Source organism: Anopheles maculipalpis, chromosome 3RL (genome assembly GCF_943734695.1).
Source record: "Anopheles maculipalpis chromosome 3RL, idAnoMacuDA_375_x, whole genome shotgun sequence".
Classification (NCBI taxonomy): Eukaryota; Metazoa; Arthropoda; class Insecta; order Diptera; family Culicidae; genus Anopheles; species Anopheles maculipalpis.
Genome location: NC_064872.1, coordinates 39,242,687 through 39,266,571, shown reverse-complemented (window position 1 = coordinate 39,266,571; position 23,885 = coordinate 39,242,687). Strand labels below are relative to the sequence as shown.

The 23,885-nt window shown below is 43.2% G+C and overlaps 2 protein-coding genes across 3 annotated transcripts in view; one reads left to right on the top strand and one right to left on the bottom strand.

The window, feature by feature from the left end:
* The window catches only part of LOC126565766 (dedicator of cytokinesis protein 9), an 85,762-nt gene that overhangs the window by 7,463 nt on the left and 54,414 nt on the right, over positions 1-23,885 (bottom strand). For both annotated transcript variants that reach the window (XM_050222972.1, XM_050222974.1), the window contains exons 2-4: positions 4,384-4,500; positions 3,998-4,299; positions 2,801-3,695 (exon numbers count right to left, since the gene is read on the bottom strand). In XM_050222972.1, coding sequence (XP_050078929.1) covers positions 2,801-3,695; positions 3,998-4,299; positions 4,384-4,500 — 1,314 coding nt within the window. The remainder of the gene's footprint in view (positions 1-2,800; positions 3,696-3,997; positions 4,300-4,383; positions 4,501-23,885) is intronic.
* On the top strand, positions 118-1,748 carry LOC126564474 (UBX domain-containing protein 7). The gene has a single exon (XM_050221534.1). It carries the CDS (start codon positions 123-125, stop codon positions 1,746-1,748), a length of 1,626 nt encoding a protein of 541 aa, XP_050077491.1. The 5' UTR covers positions 118-122.

The window sequence follows — 23,885 nt, the reverse complement described above, 5'->3', positions numbered from 1 at the left end:
GCCCGCTGCTGCTGCCGATGCTGAACAAGCGGTAAGCTAATGTTAATTTGCTCGTACAGATTTCGTGTAAAACTATTCGCTAAATTGAACCATTCGCCGTCGCCTTGTGTCTGTTGTTTCAGATGGCTAGCAAAGATAATGTTAAAGCACTGGTAGAAATAACCGGTCTCAAAGAGGACCAAGCTACCAACCTTCTCACGGCGTACAATGGTAACCTGGAAGGTGCAATCAACGCTTTCTACGAGAACCCCGAGGGTATTCTCAACCCGGAACCGGCGGTCGTGATCGATGACGATGATAGCGGTTCTGGGCCATCTTCTGCACCATCGAGCCGTGTGATAGCAAACGACGACGATAATGTGCGTGCTCCGATACCTCGCAAGACGGAGATTTTGCTTCCGCAAATCGAAGTGAACCGTGCCCGGATCGGAAAGCGCAGGGCAGCCGTCATTACCGAAGTCCCGTTTCGTAACTTTGAGCTCGAAGGGCGCATTCAGGAGCAGATGCTGATGCAGCAGGGTCAAGGACCATCGGCAAAGAAAGTGACCCGACTTGAGGCGCTCTTTATGCCACCGTTCGATATTCTGTTTTCCGGTGGATTTGATCAAGCACAGCGACACGGCAATTCGGTCGATCGATGGTTGTTAGTTAACTTGCAGGACGATCTTAATTTTTGCTGTCAAACGTTAAACCGCGATCTATGGTCGGACATGGAGCTAAAAGCATTCATGCGCCGTCATCTGGTGTTTTGGCAGCAGTCGAACAAAACCACAGACGGAGCAAAGTTTAAAACGTTCTACAAAGTTCGCTCTGAGCCGTACATTGGCATGATCGATCCCCGGACCGGTGAGGAGGTGCGGAATCTGTCCGGCAACGATCTAAAGCCGGCTCGATTTCTCGAAACGCTCAAAAAGTTTTTGGTGGAAAGCAAATCTCCGCACGGCAAGGAGATTAACTTAAGCAAAGGCTATCAACTAGGCATGGGCCCTTCTACGTCTTCGAACGGTGGGTCGAAAAGTGCAGCCCAATATAGCGCCGGAAGTAGCGGTCAAAGCAGTAGTTCCAAACCACAGCCGTCCAGTACAGCTGGAACTAGCAAAAACCGGTGGCTTACGGTAGTCGATGATGAAGAGGATGAATTTCAGGAAATTACGGACAGTGAAAGTGACAGTGAGGAAAACGATCGGCCTCGGGCGACGGTTGGAAGTGGTACAGCAAGTAGCAATAATAACAGCAACAATAGGAATGTGGCGGATGTCCCAAAACTGGCTACGTCGGCACCTGGTTCACCAGCGAAACAAAAAGAAACGACCACAGAGAAAGGCAAAAGCACACATGCTTCTTCCAAGCAGCAAGGAGAACCAGCACAACATCCCTGGGAAATTGAAGGGGAAACTGAGGATGGCTTTAGCAGGAGTTCCGAGAACGATGAAAAACCATCCACAGTGCTCAGTTCCGATTCGGAGTCCAGCTTAACGCCGGATCAAAAAACGCGCATTCTGCTTAAAATGCCGGCTAATGTAACGGAAAGACTGTTCTTCCGGAGCTCGCGGACCCTGGAGCAAGCAACAGCAAAATTGCGACAGAAGTACGAAAAGCATTGCCATCAAAGTGATGCAGCCGTCGCAGATGTGCGATTCTTCTGTCAGGCTATCAAATCAGATCTGTCCGCACTCGATTCCTCCAAAACGTTGCTGGAGTTGAAAATTCACCCGAACGCTGTGATTCACGTCATGACGGACGATTAGGTGCGGAATGGTAAACGTGTAACAGATATTCCTTATTACTATTCCCATCCCTGCTGTTTCCTTTCTTTGGCATTTTTCATCTCTCCTCGCTATGTGTAAGATTACGTATGTGTAAAGGATTCATTTTAAATGTACTATGTACTTGAAACTAAATTATACGTACAAGAATAGTTTACTAGGTGTTATTGCTTTTAAATCCGAACATTCTACAGTATTTTTCATTTTAATAAGTTGGGCGTGTTTCACACTTTAACTATAAAAAAAATCCTTTCATGCCCGGGTGGCCCGGTCCAATCCGGGGAGCGTTCCCTTGTAGTGCGGACTGACTATCTAACTACGTGGTATCACATCACAGCGAGTCTAGTAAGCCATTAGATTAGCGTGACAAGGTTGTTAGGCATAGAAGAAGGCTTTTCTTTCGTAAGAAACTTGAATGATATTATAATATAACAATAATATAAAAATTTTCTTGACAATACGGCGGAAAGCCGTCATCATAAAATATAAAATTAAAATAAAACTTTCCTCTACTTGAGATCTGAGGATTAATCTTGACTATGAAAGATCTCTCCACTGATCGGCTACGAAATCTGTATTTTTCCATTCTATGTAAATGAAGGTTATCTTCCTTGCCTTAACGACCTGCTAGGTTATGTCGTCCAATAAATGGTTTACGAGACTTATTGATACCAAGTAGCTGGATCTTCAGTCCATACTACTGGGCGAAGGTCCGGATGGGGTTCGATCGTGGGGAGAGGATAATTAGCTCTGAAAATGCAAGTTGCCCACATTGAAACATATTTCGGTTGGCGACTAATAGAAACGAATTTTAAAAACCACTATTTTCTGACTGGACTGCTTACTGCATTCCAAAGTAGATAAGGAGTTTGAAGAAAAATGGAATATTTTGTCTTGCAGCAGGTTTTTAGGCAGCAAGAAAGATAGCAGACCAAAATAATAAAAAAATCAAAGCCAGGAAATAGGCAATGGCCCACCAAGACAGCTCGAAGATATAGTGCCAATAGAAGAAAAAAATATGAAACAAACCCTACCTGACACAGTGGTGCATCCGAATCTTGCGGCGGAGGACCATCCACACCATCGATCGGGCCCAGCAATCGGAAGCGCAGCGAATCACACTTGATCAAGATACGTTGTCCAAACTGTACCCGGTACGGTTCGATGAATGCTTCCGATTTGCTTAAACCTGCCGTCGTCCCACTGCCGATGGCCGATAAAGCTGCTTTCATGCCACCACCAACATTGCCACCAGATTGTAGATACAGCAACTGTTGACCACCGAAAAGCCGTTTCCGACTATCCCGTCGTGCCTGGGCGATCGATTGATCCGTTTCCCGCGCGTACCGATTCAGCTGAGGGTTCATACTCTGTTCCAGTCCCTTGAGTGTGCCGTACTGCATCGTGCTAGGGCTAGCTGGAAGCGGTGGTGCAGCTGTTCGTTCTAGCGACGCCACACGTTTGTCTTCCTGCAGCTTGTTCTGCTGCAGTACGGACGAGATTTTGCGCAACCAATCCTCCATCTCGCTCTCGTCGTCCGCTGCCAACGTGACGGATTTGCCGTGCTGTCCTTCGTTCATCTTCATCTTTAGCTCAAAGCAGAAGCGACCTTTCTTCGGGTTAGGTACAACTTCGGTACAAAAGTCCATCACAATTGTTGCCTTCGCTTCCGCCTGCTTCTCGTCCTTGTGCAGCTCGAGAATGTACGTGCCGTCGATCTCTTGCCGTAGATAGCAGTAGCGCTTCTTGAAGGATTTTGACCCGATGTGGGCGAACATGCGGTCGGAATTGGTGTCCGGGCCTTTGAAAAGATAGCCCTGCTTTGCGATCGTGTCCGCTTGGGAGCGGGTCATCTGTTCATCCAGCCGATCGGGATCAGTGTCTACCTCGTACACCTCTTCGCGCATTTCTTCCGACGGTGATGATATTCTAAGAAAAGTGGTCGAAAGGTTATCCATAGCCGGTTAATTTAAGTTCCAGTTAAATAATTAAGATACTCAAAAAAAAGGTTTCGAAAAAAATTAATCAATATTTGGCAAAGCCAACTCGAATAAAACATAGAAGTTAAATTGTTCGCTTCACTTCACTCCAAAATGATTGACTTATGATCCCGATAATTTTATTCGGACACACTTTAAGTTGTTGAGGGTATTTCGCCGTAGTCAAATTTCGGATATCTGGCGCGTAATGCATCATATAGAAACATGTTAATACAACGCGTAACATCTTACCGTGGCAGATCGTAGCATGTCCCACCATATTTACTATATTTGTAGTGGATAAGATGGTTCGGCGAGTCGTACGTATGCAGTGCCTGCCGGGTAAGCAAAAGACCGCCAACCGTCGACACACCGCAACTTGCCGAGGTCGACGATTGTGATCGATTGCTGTTCGGGGTGCCGTTTTGACTGCTTGATGCCGAACCACTTTCACTACCACGTTTGCTCGAGCCATTGCTGGTGCTGGTCGCCGCTGACACGTGTCCGGGAATGTTACTATGTACGGTGCGAAACTTCTTTGGCTGTAGAATTTCCTGTTTATGGTCAAAGGAAGTGAAAAAAGACGTTGTCATTTACTAGGTACGATTTATTTAACAGCCCAAGGAATTAACACATACCGATACATCATCCGTTGGGTAGAGCAGCAACTCTCGCTGCGGATCGTTCTGTATGAGTGTTCTGTTTTTCAGCACAAACGCTTCGAAATCGATCGGTTCTACTATAATCGGTTTGGTCTGTAAAGAAAGAAAAGAGGCAACGGCAATACCGAAGATAAGTATTTCGTCGATCTCAAGCTTAATTTAATTGAGCCCTAAAGGTGAATTTAAATAATGTTTCTTCTTCCCGGGTTTGAAATTACAATTTTGCCCTCTACACACCGGTTGGTTGCCATTTTACGTGTCCTGTGCGGTGGGGCTTTAGTGCGAGGAATATCCAACGAAGGTGCATTATGGATTTTACTGGAACACGTTTAAGAAAGAACGGTTTTACTTGTTCCTTTACAAAACCTTTTTCGCATGGCTTGATTAAGGATGAACACGAAACCGAGCAATCATTAAAGCTTAAATTGAAAATAAAAATCCAATACGTAATAATTTCCACATCCGACGCCAATTCTTTCGCCCTGCTTGCGCGCTGCTGCTGCTGCTAAAAGGTATCGAAAGGGTAATGAAGGGCTTGCCTGGTCGGTATGGCTTACACTATTTTCCTTCGCGTTTTTGTACCTTTTGCTGGAGTAAGACTGCGATTATTGGTGAAACTTTGAACCATAATTTTCGCCCATCAGAAACAGAAGACAAAAAAAAACTTTCGTTAAGTTTCTGCCTTCGTCCCTTTCACAGAGCGCAAGCCTAAAGGTGTACGACAAATTTGCCCTTTATTCGCACAGCTTCTTATCCCGGTTTGGATTGTTGGGCAATTTTCTTTTTACCCTATTACCTATCACTTTTCGTTTCCACGGGCAATGTTAGCGTTTGACCCAAGAAGGAATGATGCTCGCCGTATTTTTCCGGTGTATTATATTTGGCTACCAGCTAAATCGATCAGTAACACACCGTGAGCCACTCACGCGTTGAGTGTGCAGAGTGAACCAAACAACAATAATGATAGTAATGATAATAATAAAAATCTTAGCCATATACTACTTTACCAACAAAAAAGGATAAAAGAGAAGCGGATAGTGCGAAGAAAATGTGCCTCCGGTGCATCCGGGATAATCGGAATTTCATCGCGCTTTGCTCCAAGAAAAACCCCGGCGGAGCTTTCTCTCTCTTCCGATTTGTTTCGATGAACGTTCCAGCAGGTGAGGTTCGTCGCTTTGAGTCGTTAGTTTTTTTGTTCGTCTCTTTATTCTACACTTTCGTGCCTACGTCTTTGCAAAACCGGGCAGAGATCGCAGCGGTTCGTCCTTGCGGTCGTGCTAATTGTTCCTACAATGATGTTCATTATGGGGTGTGCAAGCGATCGTTGATTGCAAACTCGCATCCATTCATCATCGCGCTATCTGATTTCTTCCGATATGTTCCGTCCCCGTTGGTGGTGGTTGCAAACCAAAAAAATTGAACTGGAAAGAACATTGTTGAGAACAGATTTTTGCACCAACTAAATTGAAGACCCACCACACCTCACACACACACACACACACACACGATGTTTGAGGTAAATAATCCTGCAAGCATACGCATGCTAATAATGATGGTGATCGTAATGATTATTGTGATGTCTGCCAGCACCGGGCTCGAGAACGAACTGGGACGATCAGCCTGAGCACCCTTGGGGTAATAATGATCACTCTCTTTACACCGATTAAAGCGTTCGAACCAGAAGAAAAACAAGATAGGGTTATAGCTTATGATATGGTTTGATACCGATGTTTACAGGTTGATCTGCTAGGTTTAAGAGTTTCTTATCATTATCGATCGATTGGCCAGTCTTTTGCATGTTATCATGAATCAGAAACGATGAAGAAGAAACATCGTGAAACGCCAATCGATTATGGTAAACCTGAAATGATCGGAAACATGCAACACTTTGTTCCTTCGTCGTCCGAAAACAATGAAACTATAATTTTCATCATACTTCCCGATATGTCAACCACACAAACCGGGGTTGCCACGAGATGCAACAATAAATTGTAGGAAATTAAACTCATAATTGAATCCCATGCCTAATTTAAATACCGATCGATAGGACCGTCCGTGTGTATGAGGTGGATGGTTTTTCCATTTCCCACATCCACATTCGTTCGGCAGCGGTTTGCTTTCTCATGAATAAAGCAGTGAGGTGGAACGTGCGGTTAGAAATGGGCAACAAACCTCGTTATCTACCCGCGATTCCACTGCATGCATTCTGGGGGAACAGATGATTTGTTTCCTTAACGTAAACACACATTCCGTTCGCATGTCATGCTTGCACCTATATCTGGGGGCAACTGACAACTGTCGTACCAAGTAATAAGATAACTGCTAGGAATTAAAACCTCCTCAGTTCTCCACGGGTATATTTCTTTTTCAACTTCGACCACAACGACCTGGCAATTAGTTACGCCAAACCTTAGTTATATAATCGGGCGGAATGTTACTTATGCATTTGCGTTTTTTTGTTGTTTCTGCTTATGTTTCTATGAGTGGGCGTTTCTTGTTAAAAGCTGAGAGCAAAGCTTTTACAAGTTGTTAATAAATTTAATTGGTAATAATTTAGTGTGACGACTTGTACCCTTGTTATCAGCACTTCTTGTGCATAGTCAAATTAATTTAATAACATAACAAGGCCAATAAAATAACAAGGCGATCTTCGAATGAAGTCTAATGACTCAAAATCTCTATAGACATATGAACGAACTAACTTGGCACTTCTTCCTCTTGGCGTAACGACCTCTAAGGTCATGCCGGCCATCGAAATGGCTTTCTAGACTGCCGATACCACGTAGTTGGTTAGTCAGGCCTCACTACGTGGGGACGGTTCGGATGGATTTGAACCTCGGTCCTGCCGTTTGAAGACCGGTGCCGCTGTCGCCTACATCCCCGGGCCCCTCCTAACTTGACACTAATAATGGCCAATTACATTTCCAGTTTGAAGATTTATTATCACAAAAAAAAATTGAGAAAAAGATGAGGCACTTTCTGAGTGAATTATGTTATAGAAATTGGCGACGAAAACCAAGATTGTCAAAGTGTATTAGTATTTATTTTAAGCACGGTTGACACTTACTTTATGGCCTGCAAAACATTGTATAATTTCTGACAATTACTCAGCATAAGCAGCTGTTATGGATTGTGAAAAATACATCAATAATCATGAATCGGGCGTTGTCGATCGCAAATTTGTTGCCGTATTCAATCATTCGTAGTAGGCACGATTTCCCTGAACAATGCGTCTCCGGATTTCGCTGCTGACATCGTTATCCGAAGTTACGACAGCCCCAAGATAGCAGAACTCCTGCCTACTAGGGACTTCACCGTCTGCTGAGATCCAGAAGACTTCGAGATCGCACGAAATGTGAGATATAGCGCACACTGATTCGCCCGGTGGTCCTATATGGCCACGAGTCTTGGACCATCCCAGCGGAGAATGCAAACGCTCTTGGCGTGTTTGAACGTCACATCCTCCGAACCATCTTTGGCGGTGTGTTCGAGAATGGAGTGTGGAGGAGAAGGATGAACCATGAACGTCAGCGACCCCCAGTTCGGCACGAGGCGTCGGGGAGCACAGCGAGTTCGTTGTCTAGATCAGGTGAAGGGTGACTTAACGGAGATCGGGTGCCTACATGGATAGGAAGCTGCAGACAGGGATCGAGTTTCCTGGAGATCTATTGTAGACCGAGCCATGTCACGACGACGTGGTCTTTAAAAGAGCAGGCCAACATCAGTGAGTGAGTGAATTCAATCATTCTGTAGTTTTTGGTACATCTATTGATCGTTTTAATTTCATAATAATATTGAAGTCGTCCGGGACAGAGTTTTAATATTTTTATGAAATGTTTTTTAAACAAGAATTTATAGACAAAAATAATCCGTTGAGTTGTCTGTTGTTGTTTAATTTTTATCCCCGTCCAAAGTAATAAAACTTCTTACGTTTTCCCTCTTTTTTTAAGATGAAATCATAAAATAAGTAGTAGTAATTTTAAAATATAAGCAGTTTGGTCGAAACACTAACGGAAAACAATCTTAAATTTACAGGAATTCAGTTTACCTATCTTATTTTGCACAGATTTAAACATCACTCATGCAGAAACGTCCTTTTTTAGCCCTTTTCTCTCATTTGAAACATGTTAAAATCGAGTAAGAAGAGAAAAAAAACAACTATTAAATGATTTATTCTCCGTAGAGCAATGCACAATGCTTCAGGCGTGTAATCAATGAGGCGTAAATAAACGGTGCATCCATTTTCCTTCTCCTAGAACCTGCCAGCTATGTGCGATCGAGAAAATTATGGACCATTGTCTTTTCACAACAACTTAAAATAGTCCGTTCCGTCGGCATTATTGGCAGATCTTTCGCCAAGCGCCCTTTGATTAAATTGTAGCACACACTGCATAATGGATTGCAGTAAGAACCAGCTTCATGCACCACAAAGCTAATGTTAGTGTGAAGAATACACGATTCACACGCCAACTCCAATCTCGTACACGGAATACAGCTGCAAAACCGATGATAACCGATAGTTTGGTAGGAATTGGCGCCAACCATCGCATTCTATTTCTATTGCATGCCGCAATTGGGCAAGGGTGAGTGTGTGTGTGGAAAAATATTTTATCACACCATCGCAGCATTAAAATTCTTTCACAAATGTTGCTACAAGATCGTTCCTAGGCGGTAGAAACAACAGTGAAAAAGGAGTACTTTTTTTCGCTAAATGGTAACTGCTTCTCGTCTCGCGTTGTCGCGATTGGTTATTTTCAACAGTCCCAGGCTTACCATGCCCGACCGATTCCCGTCTGCACGCCACCAGCTCGCTTCACGCTAGTTCTTTTGTTTGCAGATTATTACCGGAGCTGATCTCGAACGTGTTGTGTTCTTACATATTCTGCTTTTTGTGTTTGTTTGCTTTACACCACACACCACTCCGATTGCCCTTGCATGTTGGCTATTTATGCTGTTTGTTCTTTTCGGCCCTTTTTGTCAACCTTTTGGAACCTTTTCCCTCGAGAGACTGTACAGACCCATCTCCGAGGTGATTTCCACGGTGAGGAACCCGAGATCCCCAACACAGGCCATCAGGGAGCTGCATTCGTTATGGGCACACAATCAGTTGCCGGAAATGGAGTGAGTGAGTAAAGCAGGAAGAGGACAGACTGTACGTGGTCACAAAATGGTGACGTTGCCCTGGCACCCTAAAATCTCCAACGCTCTTGCACCTATTCTTACCAACAACAGTTCCTCTCAGTCGCACGAATCCGCACGAATGATCGAACTCGAAATGTTTGCTCCTTTATTTTTAATTTTTTTCTACGCCTGGCTATCGCGCGTTTTGGGGCGGCCTGGATACACACAAAAAGAGAGGTCATTCAATATTTATACTGCATAAATTCATTTGAATCAGCACGGCTCGGGATGCTGGAGCTAGCAGGGTTGTGGTTACGGGACGGACGTAGGTTTTTGTGTGAGATTTTAGCTTTTGCTTTTTCCTTCCATTCACCCGTTCAGCTTATTGTTGTCCGCTTCGTAGCGACCAATAAACCAGGCCGTCTCATTGTTGATTCAACTTTCAGCATCAGGGATTGGATGAGGACAAACATGAGGGAGGCTGCTGGCGATGGTTGTGCATTGTGTGGTGTGCGCTTGCATTTCTCGATCAATTTTGGGTGATCTTCTTGTGCAGTTCCCTTTTTTTTTTTTTGCTGTGTCTACTTGCAAAAACCGTCAACCCCAAAGCAACTTTACGGCCACTTCCTGGGCCACAGCGAAGGGACCACGCTTCCTGAAACCGCCTGGCTAACCTCTCTTCTGTGTTTTCCCCGTCCGTTTGATCCACGCTTTCCGTGTTGTCATCAATGAAAGGTTTCATTCGAAGAAAATCACACAACGAGAGTCCATTCTTAAGGAGCGAAAGCCCACCAGCCATCCGAACTGTTGCATCAACGCACAACGGTTCAATGGTGCAGCGTTGGACCCATTAATCTTACTTGCAGTCCGAACCCTTTTGAGACACTCCTTGGTTTAACGAGAAGGTGGTGCAAGCCTGAACCAAACACAAGGCAGGAAATATGTTGCATTGCATTGTCCACCAGCACAGATTGATTGCAATGGAATTCAATTTATGATTCCTCGCAAAAACGAACAGGAAACACTGGATGATGCCGACGGGTACTTTTCTCGGTTGATTCTCCCTATACCCTACTCGGAGCGGCTGATTAGCATTCGAAAGTGTAATCGTGATCTGGCCTCCGAAACTGACCGTTGGTCACATCCTTTCGCATTATATACCAGCAATCGTATTTGTTTGTTCAAGCTGCACCAAGGGGCCAAGTACGCTTGAATATTGGTCCTGTACCGTTTCTGTTACAACCGCAACAAACAGTGCAATAGCCAACAAAAACACACTTAGCAACAGGAAAAATCCATCATTGAGTGGTTGGTTTTTGCTCCCTCAATCGGTAACCAAAAAGGATCTACTTCAAAGGAAATTGCTTCCTCTACAAAAGCGCCCCGTTTTGTGTGGTTTTCAACGTCGTCGGTGTGTCAAAACGTCGGTGGATCATTTCTGTTGCCTTCTCCAACCACCGATGGTAAGCGTATTTTGGCCCCCAAAATCGACCATCGGTGCTTGGTTTGATTTGATCTGCCTTCGTGCTCGACGCTCTTGGTTGGCAAAAGTTTGATTGACATAATGTTGCTTTAATTGATACTTTGCATACAGAACGGTTCCGCAACTGGGTTTGTATTTTGCGGTGGAACATTTCATGCAGCCACAAAAAAAACAATAGCTCAGGTACTTGAAAAACGAAGGAACATGCATTTTGATGAGCGGCATGCAACAAACCGATGAAAATTTAGTTTTTTCTGACCATTGTTAGCCAACAAAAACAAAAAAACAACAACAGGGAAAGTACAAATTGTATTTATTAAGGAAAGACACACAATTGTCTTTGTGTCTTTGAACAGTTGTGAAATTGAGCAACAATACCAACTATGATTTGTTCAATTTAAATCTTTAAAAAAATGTTAACTTTTTAATACACACGGTTTCCAAGATGAACAAGCATTCAGTTCAGAAAGAAAAAATGTATAATTTTTAATTTTTGCTTTTCTGAACAGAACAGAACTTAAATACCTTTTAGTCCTGATGCTTCAACTTTCTCATGGCTATGTCCAAAAATGATGGGAATGATTCTATTTCATCTTGAAAAGAGTTTTAAAAAATCTAACCTTCCTCTATTTTAAATGCTAGTTTATCCTTGTTACGTCACTTTTTTATATAAAACATTGTTTATTTAAAACAACTTAAAAACTTGTTTACAAGAGAAAAGTGGGGTACATGAAGGGACGACGTACAGGTTTTACAAAGAAAATTTGAGAATATTTTCATCAATCACAGCATTGTTGTTTCCAACAATGTGGATGATGTAGTTTGCAAACAAACGTAGGATAGGAATCCTCTTACTTATGCTAATTTGACTTAAAATAGGTAAGAGGAGGGAAGGGAAGTTGAGGTTGTGGTTTGGAACAATGGCTTCCATAGCCTGTATCAGTATGCTCCAAGCACTAGACCCCCTAGAGCACAGGGCAAACTTGTGCTCCAGAGTCTCCGGCTGGGAACAGAATGAACAGACCGGCTGAAGGAGACCGATTCATCCTGTCGAGCAGCAGTCCGTGTGGCACCTTGTTGTGCACCAGCAGATACAGTATCGAGCGTTGGTCGGATGAATGTCTGTACCTGGTGACATTTTTCCAAATCCATCGCCAATCCGTGGAAGGTGACTCCATAGCCACTTTGGAGTCTGGAAGTCTGTCGACCATCATTTGCCGCAAACTGTTAGTTGAGACTATAGGTACCGGATGGTATGCGAGCTGCGTGATTACCGCCCGAAGGCACGGATACGTTGTGGCAATGGAGCCTATATTTGGGGGATTCCCAGCACAATCGATGTGCTGAGCCCCGATTTTTAGGCAACCCTGCTCTGCAACGTACCGATCCACCAGCAACGCTGTTGTGGTAATGGCGGAAATGTGAAGATTGAGTCCACCTCGGTTGCGTGGAAGGGCCAATTGAATTAATGGGATTCGAAAACCCCCAGATCCGTCCCACAGGTAAGACCGAACCGTCTTGGAGGCCGAATCGATGTCCATCCAAGCTTGGACAAAAGGAGTGTGTTTAAACGCACCACCTTTTGCGCCAAATTGAGGTCTCTAACATGTTGCAATCGGGGGCGGCCCGGTGGTAAAGGCGACAGCAGGGCCGGTCTTCGAACGGCAGGATCGGGGTTCAAATCCCATCCGGACGGACCGTCCACCCCCGAATGAGAACCGACTATCCAACTACGTGGTATTATCGGCAGTCTAGAAAGCCATTTCGATGGCCGGCATGACCTTAGAGTGAACAATATGCCAAGCAGGCGTAATCTTTCTACTTCCCGCAGCCACGGAACATGCATCGGGGTGGTTGTTAGTGTGATGTGTCCTGTCCTATGTCCGGTGCCCTTGTTTTTTCCACATTCAGTTTCGTCCCAGCGGTTCTGCCAAACGCTTCTATCTTTGTTTTCACCTCCTCGAGTTTGGGAAGGGAGCTTGTCACCACCGAGATGTTGTCGGCATATGCGTTGATGAGGTCATCCTGATCGCAACAAATACTTTGTTCGCAAAAATCGCACAAGTCCTGGATTGAAGCCCAGAGAGTACATAGTTGGCTACAAAAAACTTCTATTAACTCTGTCAAAGGCCTGTGTAAGATCAAAGGAAACGAGCTTACTACGCTTTCGTTGATTCTTGAGATCAACCACCCTCTCCTTAACAGAGAGCACCGCTTGAAAATTTTTGCAAGGTTTGTTACTACAAACAATGTCTCGCGGAAACCTTCCTTCAAAAGCCTCATTCAAAATGAGATTTAGTTCCCTTTGGATTATTTCTTATGCACGAAGATAAAATGCCTTAGGGATCGCATCAGGGCCAGGAGACTTTCGCGACGCAGATTTTTTAATTGCGTCGAGGATTTCATCAGGTGTGATCTCTACCATGCATGGTATTATTGGTATCACAATGCTCTGGAATGATTCGGATGCAGGTAAACATGTCGTCCGTAGGCAAGTCTTTGTCAGAGTACAGTAGTGTGTAGTATGTGAGAATGTGTTGTCTGATATCCCCTTCTTGATCAATCAACTTGGTGCCAAATTCTTAACTTAACTAGACGGTTATGATAGATATGGAATAAAAAATCTGTTGTTTTTCATAATACCGTCCCGATAAAGTTATTCTTCGCTCGTCATGCAATGAGGTTAGAATGGTTCTCACAGTTTGCACTCCTCTTGTGACAAATGTAAGAAGCAAAAAGAAAAAAAAACACACACACTGTAAAATAAAACAAAGTGTCATTAGTAAAGACGTACACAAAAACGAGCGGCTATTTCGCGTTATGAATATTAATTGCGGCTCCATCACTATGTGTTCCGTGCCTGCGTTCTTAGGGTCATCCCAAAGCCCGGTAGCCGACCGTAAAAGACTTTCTTCACACGGTCATTAATATTTTACGCCACCGACCGGTAAACCGTTGTTTTGTGGTTTGCAAAAATTAGCAAATCGTGTTCCTTTTTTTTGAAATCATTTCCTTATGTTTGATTTGTATGTCGATGGCATTCGATTTTGTCTCACCCATTCCTCTTCGTTCTACCACGTTCAGCTCGATGTGCGCACACTTTTGCAAATGGTTATATTATAAATTGGCAATATATTCGAATGGTGAGTGAGGCAGAGGATGAAATCAGCACTTGGGCCGGTAGAGCCATTCAATCAGCAAAGCGAGAAGCAACAAAATCAATGTCCGATTGAACACTCCTGCGTTATGATGGACCGCTGTGTTTATCTTCAATTGATGCAGACGAGCGACTGTCCCGGTGAGAACAGCATTAACATTCTTTCAGTTTCCCCTCGATTATGCTCATTCCCGTTAGCAAGGATAATTTTCACTGCATTTCGTGTGCACTTTTGATTGATAAGCATTCATAAAACATGTTTGATTCGCCAAGGTCGGTGAACGATACTTCTTATGATGATTGCTTTTCTCTGAATGCTTCTGCTACGGCAGTACCGAACGAGCGGGGTACAGCAAAGATCTGCAATTTCTGGTTCCAAGATTAGAGAATCAATGAGGGAGCAATCGAACCTTCTCGAACAGTGCTCATCAATTGAACCTTTTCAAGTGTGGTGCAAAATTCCCACTAAACGCCTTCGGAAACTGTCGATGTGCGGTTATCGTGCCAGTGGTTTCTGTGCTTAATTTTAGGCTCAGAATATCCATATCCATGCACTCCAGGTTATGTCCAGGCAGCAGCTGCATCATAATTGCAATATCGTGCGCATTCCAGTCGGCGTGGGTAATTAAGCGAACCGCAGCATAGATGCATGATTTACGGTCCCCGAGGCAGATTCGATGCAGTCTCACCATCAACCAGCTGATCGATCGATCGGAATGCACATCTATCAATCCCGAAGCTTCACCGCACCGCAGCAAAGCATTTCGTGCGATCCATCGCAGTGCGTAAATAAAATGATATCAGATGCGAGATATTACCATCATCCTCTGTCTGATCTTGGTGCTTTATTGGAGGGTAATAGTGCCCTCAAGCACAGCATCACAAGATGTACGTTTTACAGACGAACGCCGAAAGGCTATAATTAATGAAGGAAGCTGCATAATTGTATGAAAACATCGTGAAAACGACGTGACTTTCGATGATGCATTCCCGACTGACCTAACAAATTTCACTTAAAAAAAAAAGGAAAAATAGAGTATATTTTACGTCCAATGAACAGTATGTCACAATGTTGAATCGAACGCCAGGATCGATAGAAACTTTCATACAACGTAAACATTATCTAGAGACTGACTGGTATCCTTTTCGCTCGGCAGTTGATCGTCATATTACAACAAGCGATGTCTCATCAGTCGAGGAAATCAATAATGCCATTTCGCGGTTGGATGGAGATATAAAATTAGCAGAAAGTGCTCCTTTTCCCGAAATTCAGATCAGCGGTATAGTGCTTCGATTGGACTCCTACACACGTTCCCTTGTTAAGCAACGCGGTCCCCTTAGAAGACAAAATCAACGCACAGGTGATGTTACTAAGAAGCATCAAGTTGGCATCTAGATGACTAGGTAGAGTCATAGCTGCACGCTTCGCCGACTTACTTAACAACAACTTTGCAACTCAAATGGCTAACCTTCATCCCCATTCATCACTATTCTGGAAGGTTCCAAAAATTCTACTTCAAAAACCAAGACCCGTTCCTCAATTGGCATCAAATACAGGCCCTCTACTGACCCCCGCAGAGAAATGAAAATAAATTCTCCGAGCAGTTTGCCAGTACCAACCGTCTAAACGAAAACATTCCTAGCCCTTACGAACATGATGTTGCCGCAAGTATACGGCATCTTGAAAGTAAGCCGTCATCTTTCCCTTCCGAAAATCGCATAACACCAGAGAAAAACATGAAAGCACCTGGTTTCGATGGCATTTCCAACATTCTGCTTAAGCACCTGACCGAGAAAGTATTTGTTCTTCTAGCAAACATCTTTAACAAATGTCTCGAGCTAGGATATTTTCCTAAGACATGGAAATGTGCTAGAGTGGTTCCTGTCATCAAACCTGGGAAGGACCCAACGCTATCATCCAGCTGCAGGCCTATCAGTCTCCTCTCAGCTCTTGGAAAACTATTCGAGATTCGAGAAGAAGTGTCATACGAACTAAGCATTATTCCACCAACACAATTTGGGTTCCGTGAAGGTCATTCTACAGCTCATCAACTTCTTCGCTTTGTAAACAATATTAAGCAGAACAAACGTGACAAAAAAGTAGAAAAAGCGTTTGATAACGTTTGGCATGATGGGCTTATTCACAAGATGATGCGTTTCAAACTGCTTCACTTCAAACTTTTTGAAACTCATCAAGTTCCTGAAACACAGAACATTTTGTGTAGCATTAGGACCCACTTCTTCAGAAACCACAAATGTTCCAGCGGGTGTACCCCAGGGTAGCATACTCGTACCTATGCTTCACCTGCTTTATGTTCAGGATGTTCCTCTACTTCCCAACGGCAACCAGTTGTTCATGTTCGCTGACGACACAGCGATCTCAGCAAAGGGTAGAACATTAGTTGAGCTGCACAGCTCTACGCAGCGTAGCTTCAACATAATCAGTAAACTACCTTGGGTTTTTTTTTCGATAAAAAGTTATTATTTCGCGGCCATATATATGACGTGACAATGTCTTCAAAGAACAGTAACTTTCGCTGAAAAGCTTTTAAGCTGTAACTCGAAAAAAGACCAATATGACGGAGACGGAGAAGGAAAATGATAATAAACCAATATTATACATATGAAACTTATGTACTGATCAATCAAGAGGTTATTTAAAAAACCATGTCTCTAATACCGGACCGCCCCAATGTAAGAGTGTATCCAGTTGATAAGTTAATCCTAATTAAGCCTCATGATGTGGTTAACATTTTCAAAAACATTATTTGCTTTTTAATATGTTCACGTACTAATTGCATCGTTTTAAATCCATAAAGTCTTGCAATACGACCAGAACTTCAATGTGTACAATAACCTAGTAATAAATTAATTTAAAAAAACCAACGCGGAATTGATCGTTACATCCAGCAATTATTAATACCATAAAACGTTGTCTCGTTTTTCAATAAATCAGATTTATTTCTGGTGAATTCTTCGGCACCCTCAACAACTAGGCATATGTTTCCCATTGCTGGATGCTTTCATATTGTGCAGAATGCCTTTTTTTTTCTGTGTGCATCTCTCAAACTTCCCGAGAAGGACTGCAAGACGTATCGCAATAATTGCACGCACCGCGTATGTGGCGTGTGATGGAATGTTAATTGATTCGCGCCAATAGCGGATTGACTGCACCCTATACCGAGGCACCGAGAGTGTGTTTTATTGCGGTTATTGACTTCTTTTCTGTGGGAGGTTCCTTACCGGTTAAATCTCGTGTTGCTCAAAGGAAGGAAAATTCAACTATCATTTGCTTTTTAAGTATCCTTGTAGGTGATTTAATCTTCGATTTGTGTAAACCATTGCCGTGCGCAGAAGAGTTCTTCTGTACTGTACTGAACATTCACGTGCCCATGCCAATCGAATTAACTACTTTCAACGCACGTGCCATGAAAGGCGACAAAATGCAATAATTGCCATCGTATCCGTCCCTTGTACACATAGTGACAAGGTGTAAAGGGATGGAAACCAAAAAAAAAAAATCTCAATCAAACGTACTGCACGCAATGCGTTTTACACAAGGCACGGTGAAACAATTCATTCGAGGGAATTAAAAGCGTCGCGAGAAGTGTGACAACAGTTGCTCATTGCACCATCTATATGTGCTGCCAACAGGCAATCGGTGATTGCAATGGAAGGCTAACTATCCCTTACATGACACCGCAAAGAAACACGGCGAAGAAATGTTGTTACCGCCGGTCTGCACGACAGTTATGCTTGCAGTCAATTAATCGAATCGGTACCGGGTAAGAAATGGAGTTATGATTCTACAGAGATGCAGAAGCTAGGAGATGTATGGAATAGTAGTTTGATTATTGATTTGTATTACATTGAAATATTTTGTCTTGTTCTCTTAGAAATCTTTTGATTATTAAAATTATAATAAAAACATTAATATTGTGTATTTTTCAATAAAATATTAGTATTTGTTAGTAGCAACGAAAGGTAAAAATGTTAAATTATTAATTGGTTTTGTTGTTACCATTCACTAAACAAATACTCTTAATGAAGCTAACAAATCTTACCCTAAAAGCAACGACAATTTAGTTTTTTATAGCAATTGGGTAATTTATGAACGTATTAAACGTCAATTCGTCACTGGAAATCCCGCTCCCCAAAGTGATCCGTTCCTTGGGTGCAATTTAAATGTCAACTGGTAGGCATTAAAAATACCTAAAATAAAGTACAAGCTTGTTTTTAAGCAAATTTTATAGCTGTGCATGTCAGACAGCTTTAAGAGACAATAATTGAAGTGAGAACCATAATATTTTTTTCAGCATTCATTTTTAACTACAACATTGAAGCAACTACACTGGATTTCCAACAATGAAGATGTAGAAGAGATGTGCATGAATAAGAGGAAAATAAATTAAATTTAAAAAAGGAAGATTTAAACAAATATCAATTTTTTTTACTTAATTTGTACTATAATTACGCCCACTATTCGCGAATGTTTCTGTTCTCTGATCCATGCTTACCACAGGATTGGTAGCTCAGACAACACACGCGCAAAGCAGTGAATTTTTTGCAATTTCAAGTCCAATGGCGAACACAAATTTCGCCCAGCTCGATCTCTTGTTGTTTTCTTGCTTGACACTTTTTTGGTGTCCAGTTTTACTCGCAATCGATCCAGCGTTACCAAAAAAAAAAATGTGCGCGTAGGAGTACTAGTTAGCGTGAACCAATGCGTAAGGAGGATTGCTGCACGCATGCCAGAAGAAAACGAAATCAACAGCAAAAAAATAAAATCATATAAAACACAAACTACATCCGCCATCATCAAAACACAGGCGACAACAAAATAAAGAGCGAGAGAGAAACAACCACGGGAACAACAAACAAAACCAGAAAAACTTAATCCCTATCGAAATGGCACTCACAAAAAGCGAAACAACGCGAGAACGAGCTTGAAGATTACGAACTCTTCGGCCCATCAGCGGGCATATCGGCAGCAGTTTGCAGGCGGGCGTTGATCACGATCGCGGAACGATGCTTCACGCGCGAAGGTCAGTTGCTGGGTCCGTCCGTAAGCGATCCATACACCCTTTGTTCGGTTAATAGGGCGCAGCATCAGATGCGGCGTGGATTGGGGGGGGGGGGGGGGATCCATCCGTAGGGTCCTCGAGGTCTCGCCGGTTCAACAATGATTATGGCAATGATCGTGCAGATGCCCTCGACCAACTCGATTGTCCTCGTCCGATCGGGATAGGGTCATAAGACATGGAGCCTTGGCAAGGATTTCGAGACTTCTCGTAGACCTCGTGAAGCTTGCCTACAGTGCGTGCCGGAGAAACGCTTGTACTTATTCATATTCTTCAAGAAAAGGGTAAGGATTAGGCAATTTCTACAAAAAACTTCTATCTTTTAAATGAAACTTGCATTTAACGAGGCAAATTTTATATCCCAATAAGAATAAAATAAATTACCAAAAACATTTTTCATTGTTAACTGTCTCATACTATCTGCCACATTTATGTGTCAATAAAAAGGAAACAAAAAAAAAAAACAACAATCTTTCAACACATGTATCAAGTGTACATCTGTACGCGTGCACTCTGTATTCACTCGGAGCAGCAGCAGTTCCTGTCCAGCCGGAGAAGCAACAAGACGGAACACTGCACTAAATGCAACAGATAAACAAGGCAACTCCGCCCTCGGTTGCAGCCCACTGTTGTTTTATGCGTTATATTCGTATTCTCATTGTGTTCGTTGTGTTGCAGACGTCTTCTTATAGGCATCTCCCGATCACCTACCATCACCGCGCCCAGCATCGGAAATTTACGAATTATTACTCACGAGTGTGTTCAAAGTTTTACCCAGAGTTTTCTGCTTTTACATCATACTTGAAGAAGTTATTTACAAAAAAAAAGATTGTCCAGAGTTACGCAACTTTTTATTTTTCAAATTTCAAGTAGGACGGCCTGACGGCCGTATTGCTAAATTTACGAATTTTATTTGTAGTGCAAATTAAACCAACTGGTTGTACACTTCGGGCCTGTTTAAGCTTACATATTGTGAATCACCACGATCAATTCCAACAATGTTTCCAAAGAACAATAAAGCATTCGCACAGCGCAATTACGGCACATACCTCAGTGTCTTATCAGATTTCGACCGATTTCAGACCTTCCGACCCGGCACGTTCTTAGGCGACCACAAGCAAAAGCCGAGCCCTACACACACAGACACGGCCCCAGAGAAGGCTCATCACAGATAAGACACATGCGTTAGTTGCAGAAGCCATTGTTGAATCGGATTTGCCGGGGTCCGCGATCCGGTGCGCATTTCATTCAACGAATCACTAGCCATCGAAACGATATCCCGACACAAGAGGGCCGAACCTCTTGGCACGGGACCTTCACGGACGCCACAAGAAAGAAAAGTGAAAGATCAACTGCATCGTGGTGCCCGGCGTTGGTCCTCGGTTGCCACCATGTTCCCTCCATCCACAGGCGACCCCTAGGCAGCCTGCAAGTGCGAGATTCGCGAGCGGTTCGACAGCCGACCCGCGTACTGCACATTAGCCCGGTGATAAATGAGCCTCGACCAAGCGCTAATATGCAACGCCCATTCAACGCCCAAGAAACCGTCGCGGTTGTACTTTTTTTTACATTTTTTAACCGAAGTAGAGTAGAGAATACAGAAAAGCGGAATATAACGCAAACGTCACAGTACCACCCCTTAGCGTTGAGATGTGTGTGTAAGAAGTACAGAAAATCTTCTACAAGAATTCGGTTTGCCACACGGAGACTGGAAGGTGCCAGCGAAGCAACGATTCCTACACTCGTATGGAAACACTTGAAGAAAATTTTACCCAAGTGGAGCGAGCAAGTTGGCTTCCGAAGGTATAGGAATTTCTATGATTATTTAAAGTTTTTTGACTCACATTAGGATATGAAAGTTCCCTTAGTTCTTGCATCAGTGCGGAGTATATAGAAGTAATTTTATATTTTCATTAAAAAATACCTCCAACTTCACATTACTTTCCTTATATGCATCACAACGAGTGCAACTCAAGGCTCTTTGTGACCCGTTTTGCAATAATCCAGCTCCTTGCCATAATGCAGCAAAGCCGTCAATCTAGATCGTCTTCGCTGGCCGACGCTTATCGGAAAGATTGATCGTTCTAAAAGGCATTGGAAAAAAGCACGCTTCGCAAGCAGATAATCATCGCGGCACACCGAAACCGCGACCTGATCGCAAGAGGATAATCGCGCACCCATTGTGTTTGATGCTTGAGTCGTCCGCGGATATCGCGAAAAGTCAAAGCCTGATGCGCGATTCCTACAGGATAACATTTATCCCTTTTATGGCAGCATTCCCCTTCGTTGCGCAGTGGGTCATCTGCTTGGTGTAGTCAATGCGCGTTAGTTCAATGAATCCATACATCAGTATTAAGAAAGTCATCGGTGTCTTCAGTGTCGTCGTTGGTTTCGCGCATCACGATTGCAATCGTAAGCGGACCACCACCCCTTTCCGCCACCAGTTTCGCTTCATTTGTCCTCTTCCCTGTCGTTTCAATCTGCAGCCACCACACTGCACCAATGGGGTTGAGATCTTGATCGACACCGATTTAATACTGCCGATAGCTGCGAATTGGCCGCGATTGCTCACACGTTGCGATTCTCTGTGCATTCCCCGAGCGAACAGATCCCAACCGCGCTTTTGGCGTCGGCCAAAAGAGACTCCCCATTCACTCCCCTTTCCGAAAGGATCGCGCGAGGATTCACGGGTGGTAGAGAAACGAGCAGCTGCATGAAAGAAGCAGCACGATAAGCAGTGTGTTTGGAGCGCAAATAAAAAAAAATGCCGCAATCGATAAATAAAAATAAACCATAAATTATCGTTCGAAATGCGCGAGGCGTCTGGGGAACGATCGCACGTCCGTCGTGGAGTTGCACGCTTGGTTTGCAACTCGTGCTGAAATGGTGGTCTGAGTTTTTTGTGCAATTCTAACGATGCGGGAGCACGAAGTAATGCAGAGTTGGACGGTTGTCTGCTAGTTGAGAAGATGAGCATTACTCGTATGATTGTGCCGAAGAAGATATGAACATGATCAGCGAAGAATTAACAAGACCCAACTCCTTGGGCGTTACGATTGCATTTTTTTTTCACACACGGTACAAGATTAATTCAGGTGAGAAGCGAATCGTATCGAGGTTTTGGTGTGTTAACAAATCAAGCAAACGATATTTATTTTTTAACGTGTCAGAACAGAAGTAGTTTCAGTGTTTTGTTCAGATTCGGTATGAGAACAAGACATTTTCAATGTTATTTTTTATTTAACAAATATTCGTCAAACAGTAAAAGCAATGTTCTATGGATTATAAAATGGTAGCAATTATCATACTGGAAATGAGGAGAGACTACGAATGTATGTTACCTTCTCGATTGCGACAAAAAAAATCCGAACCTTCCATGAAACTATCGCGCCTTGAGAGCACCCAAAGCAACAGGAGCTAAATATTCTTTTTATGTTTTCCAGACAATGGATAAAGTGGAACCCTTGACAATCCTTTTGATTCGCCGTTTCCGGAGTTCCACCGATCGCGTTTGTTTCGAAAATATGCTGCTCACCAATGTGTAAAATAGGCTTCCATTCGGTAGCGTCCTAAAAGCAAAAGGATTAAATGTTTTTTTCGAGCAACAAAAACCATGGTGGTTACGACTCATCCGGACTATTGTCTTCAAGTAATGCGCAGAAGCGAATCCATAGAATCTTGTTTTGATGTGTTTTTTTTTTCTTTATTCCTAACCCTTTTTCAATCATGAACACATGCGCATGAATACATCCAGTAATGAAAAGGGCTTGTAAATCAAAGAGTAGTTTATGTATAAAAACTGTTTTAAAAATATAAGCAAAGAAAATCAAATAACGTCCACTTCAACGTGTGATAAAATAAAATCGCTACCGACATGTACATCAAAAGAAGGTTTAAGTCTTCAAAATTCTACTCTCTTCAAATTTAGATTAGTTTAAGTAAAAAGACCAGACCCAAGAGCTCCCTGCACACCGCTCAACGCGCCGTTGTTGATGAGAAAATGGGCTGAAACGATTTAACTCATCTCCCCTTTGCGAAACGAGTTTGCGGAAGCCTGCAAAATGACAAGAAATGACCGATGAGACCGGTTCCGGTGGCTGTCATCGGTTTAAAAACGGGGTGCAGCTAGACTCGTTAGGTTAACTTGATGAGTGTTGCCTCCGCTTTGCGAAGCTTCTGGTTGTCGCAGCATAATATGGTCGGTGTTTCCGTCTCGTACGAGCATAGCATAATTATGATTAGCGTGAGAATCGAGCCGAGATCCCTCGGCCGATGCCAATGATGACCGCTTGAACAGAGCAGTGCTACAGATTACACCCTGCCGTGTGGATTGAACCATCTATTTTTGTAATCATCATGAGAAAATGGCACTGTAGGGCCGTAATGTTGTCATGAATAGATGTAGCATGTTAGTTGAAGGACAGCAGCTACTTACAGCATACATCGAATGGGAATTCTATCAAGCAGAGAGGGAATATATCGAATTCTGACAGCTACTATTGAACTTTGCTATTTAATTGAGAATGGCCACTTAATTAGGTGAGTGTGTGGCTACAATAGTTTGTCATTTAATGCCAGATTTATTTTAAGTTATTTTTTAGTTCAAACATATCAGGTTCCGTTGCACATCAACTCC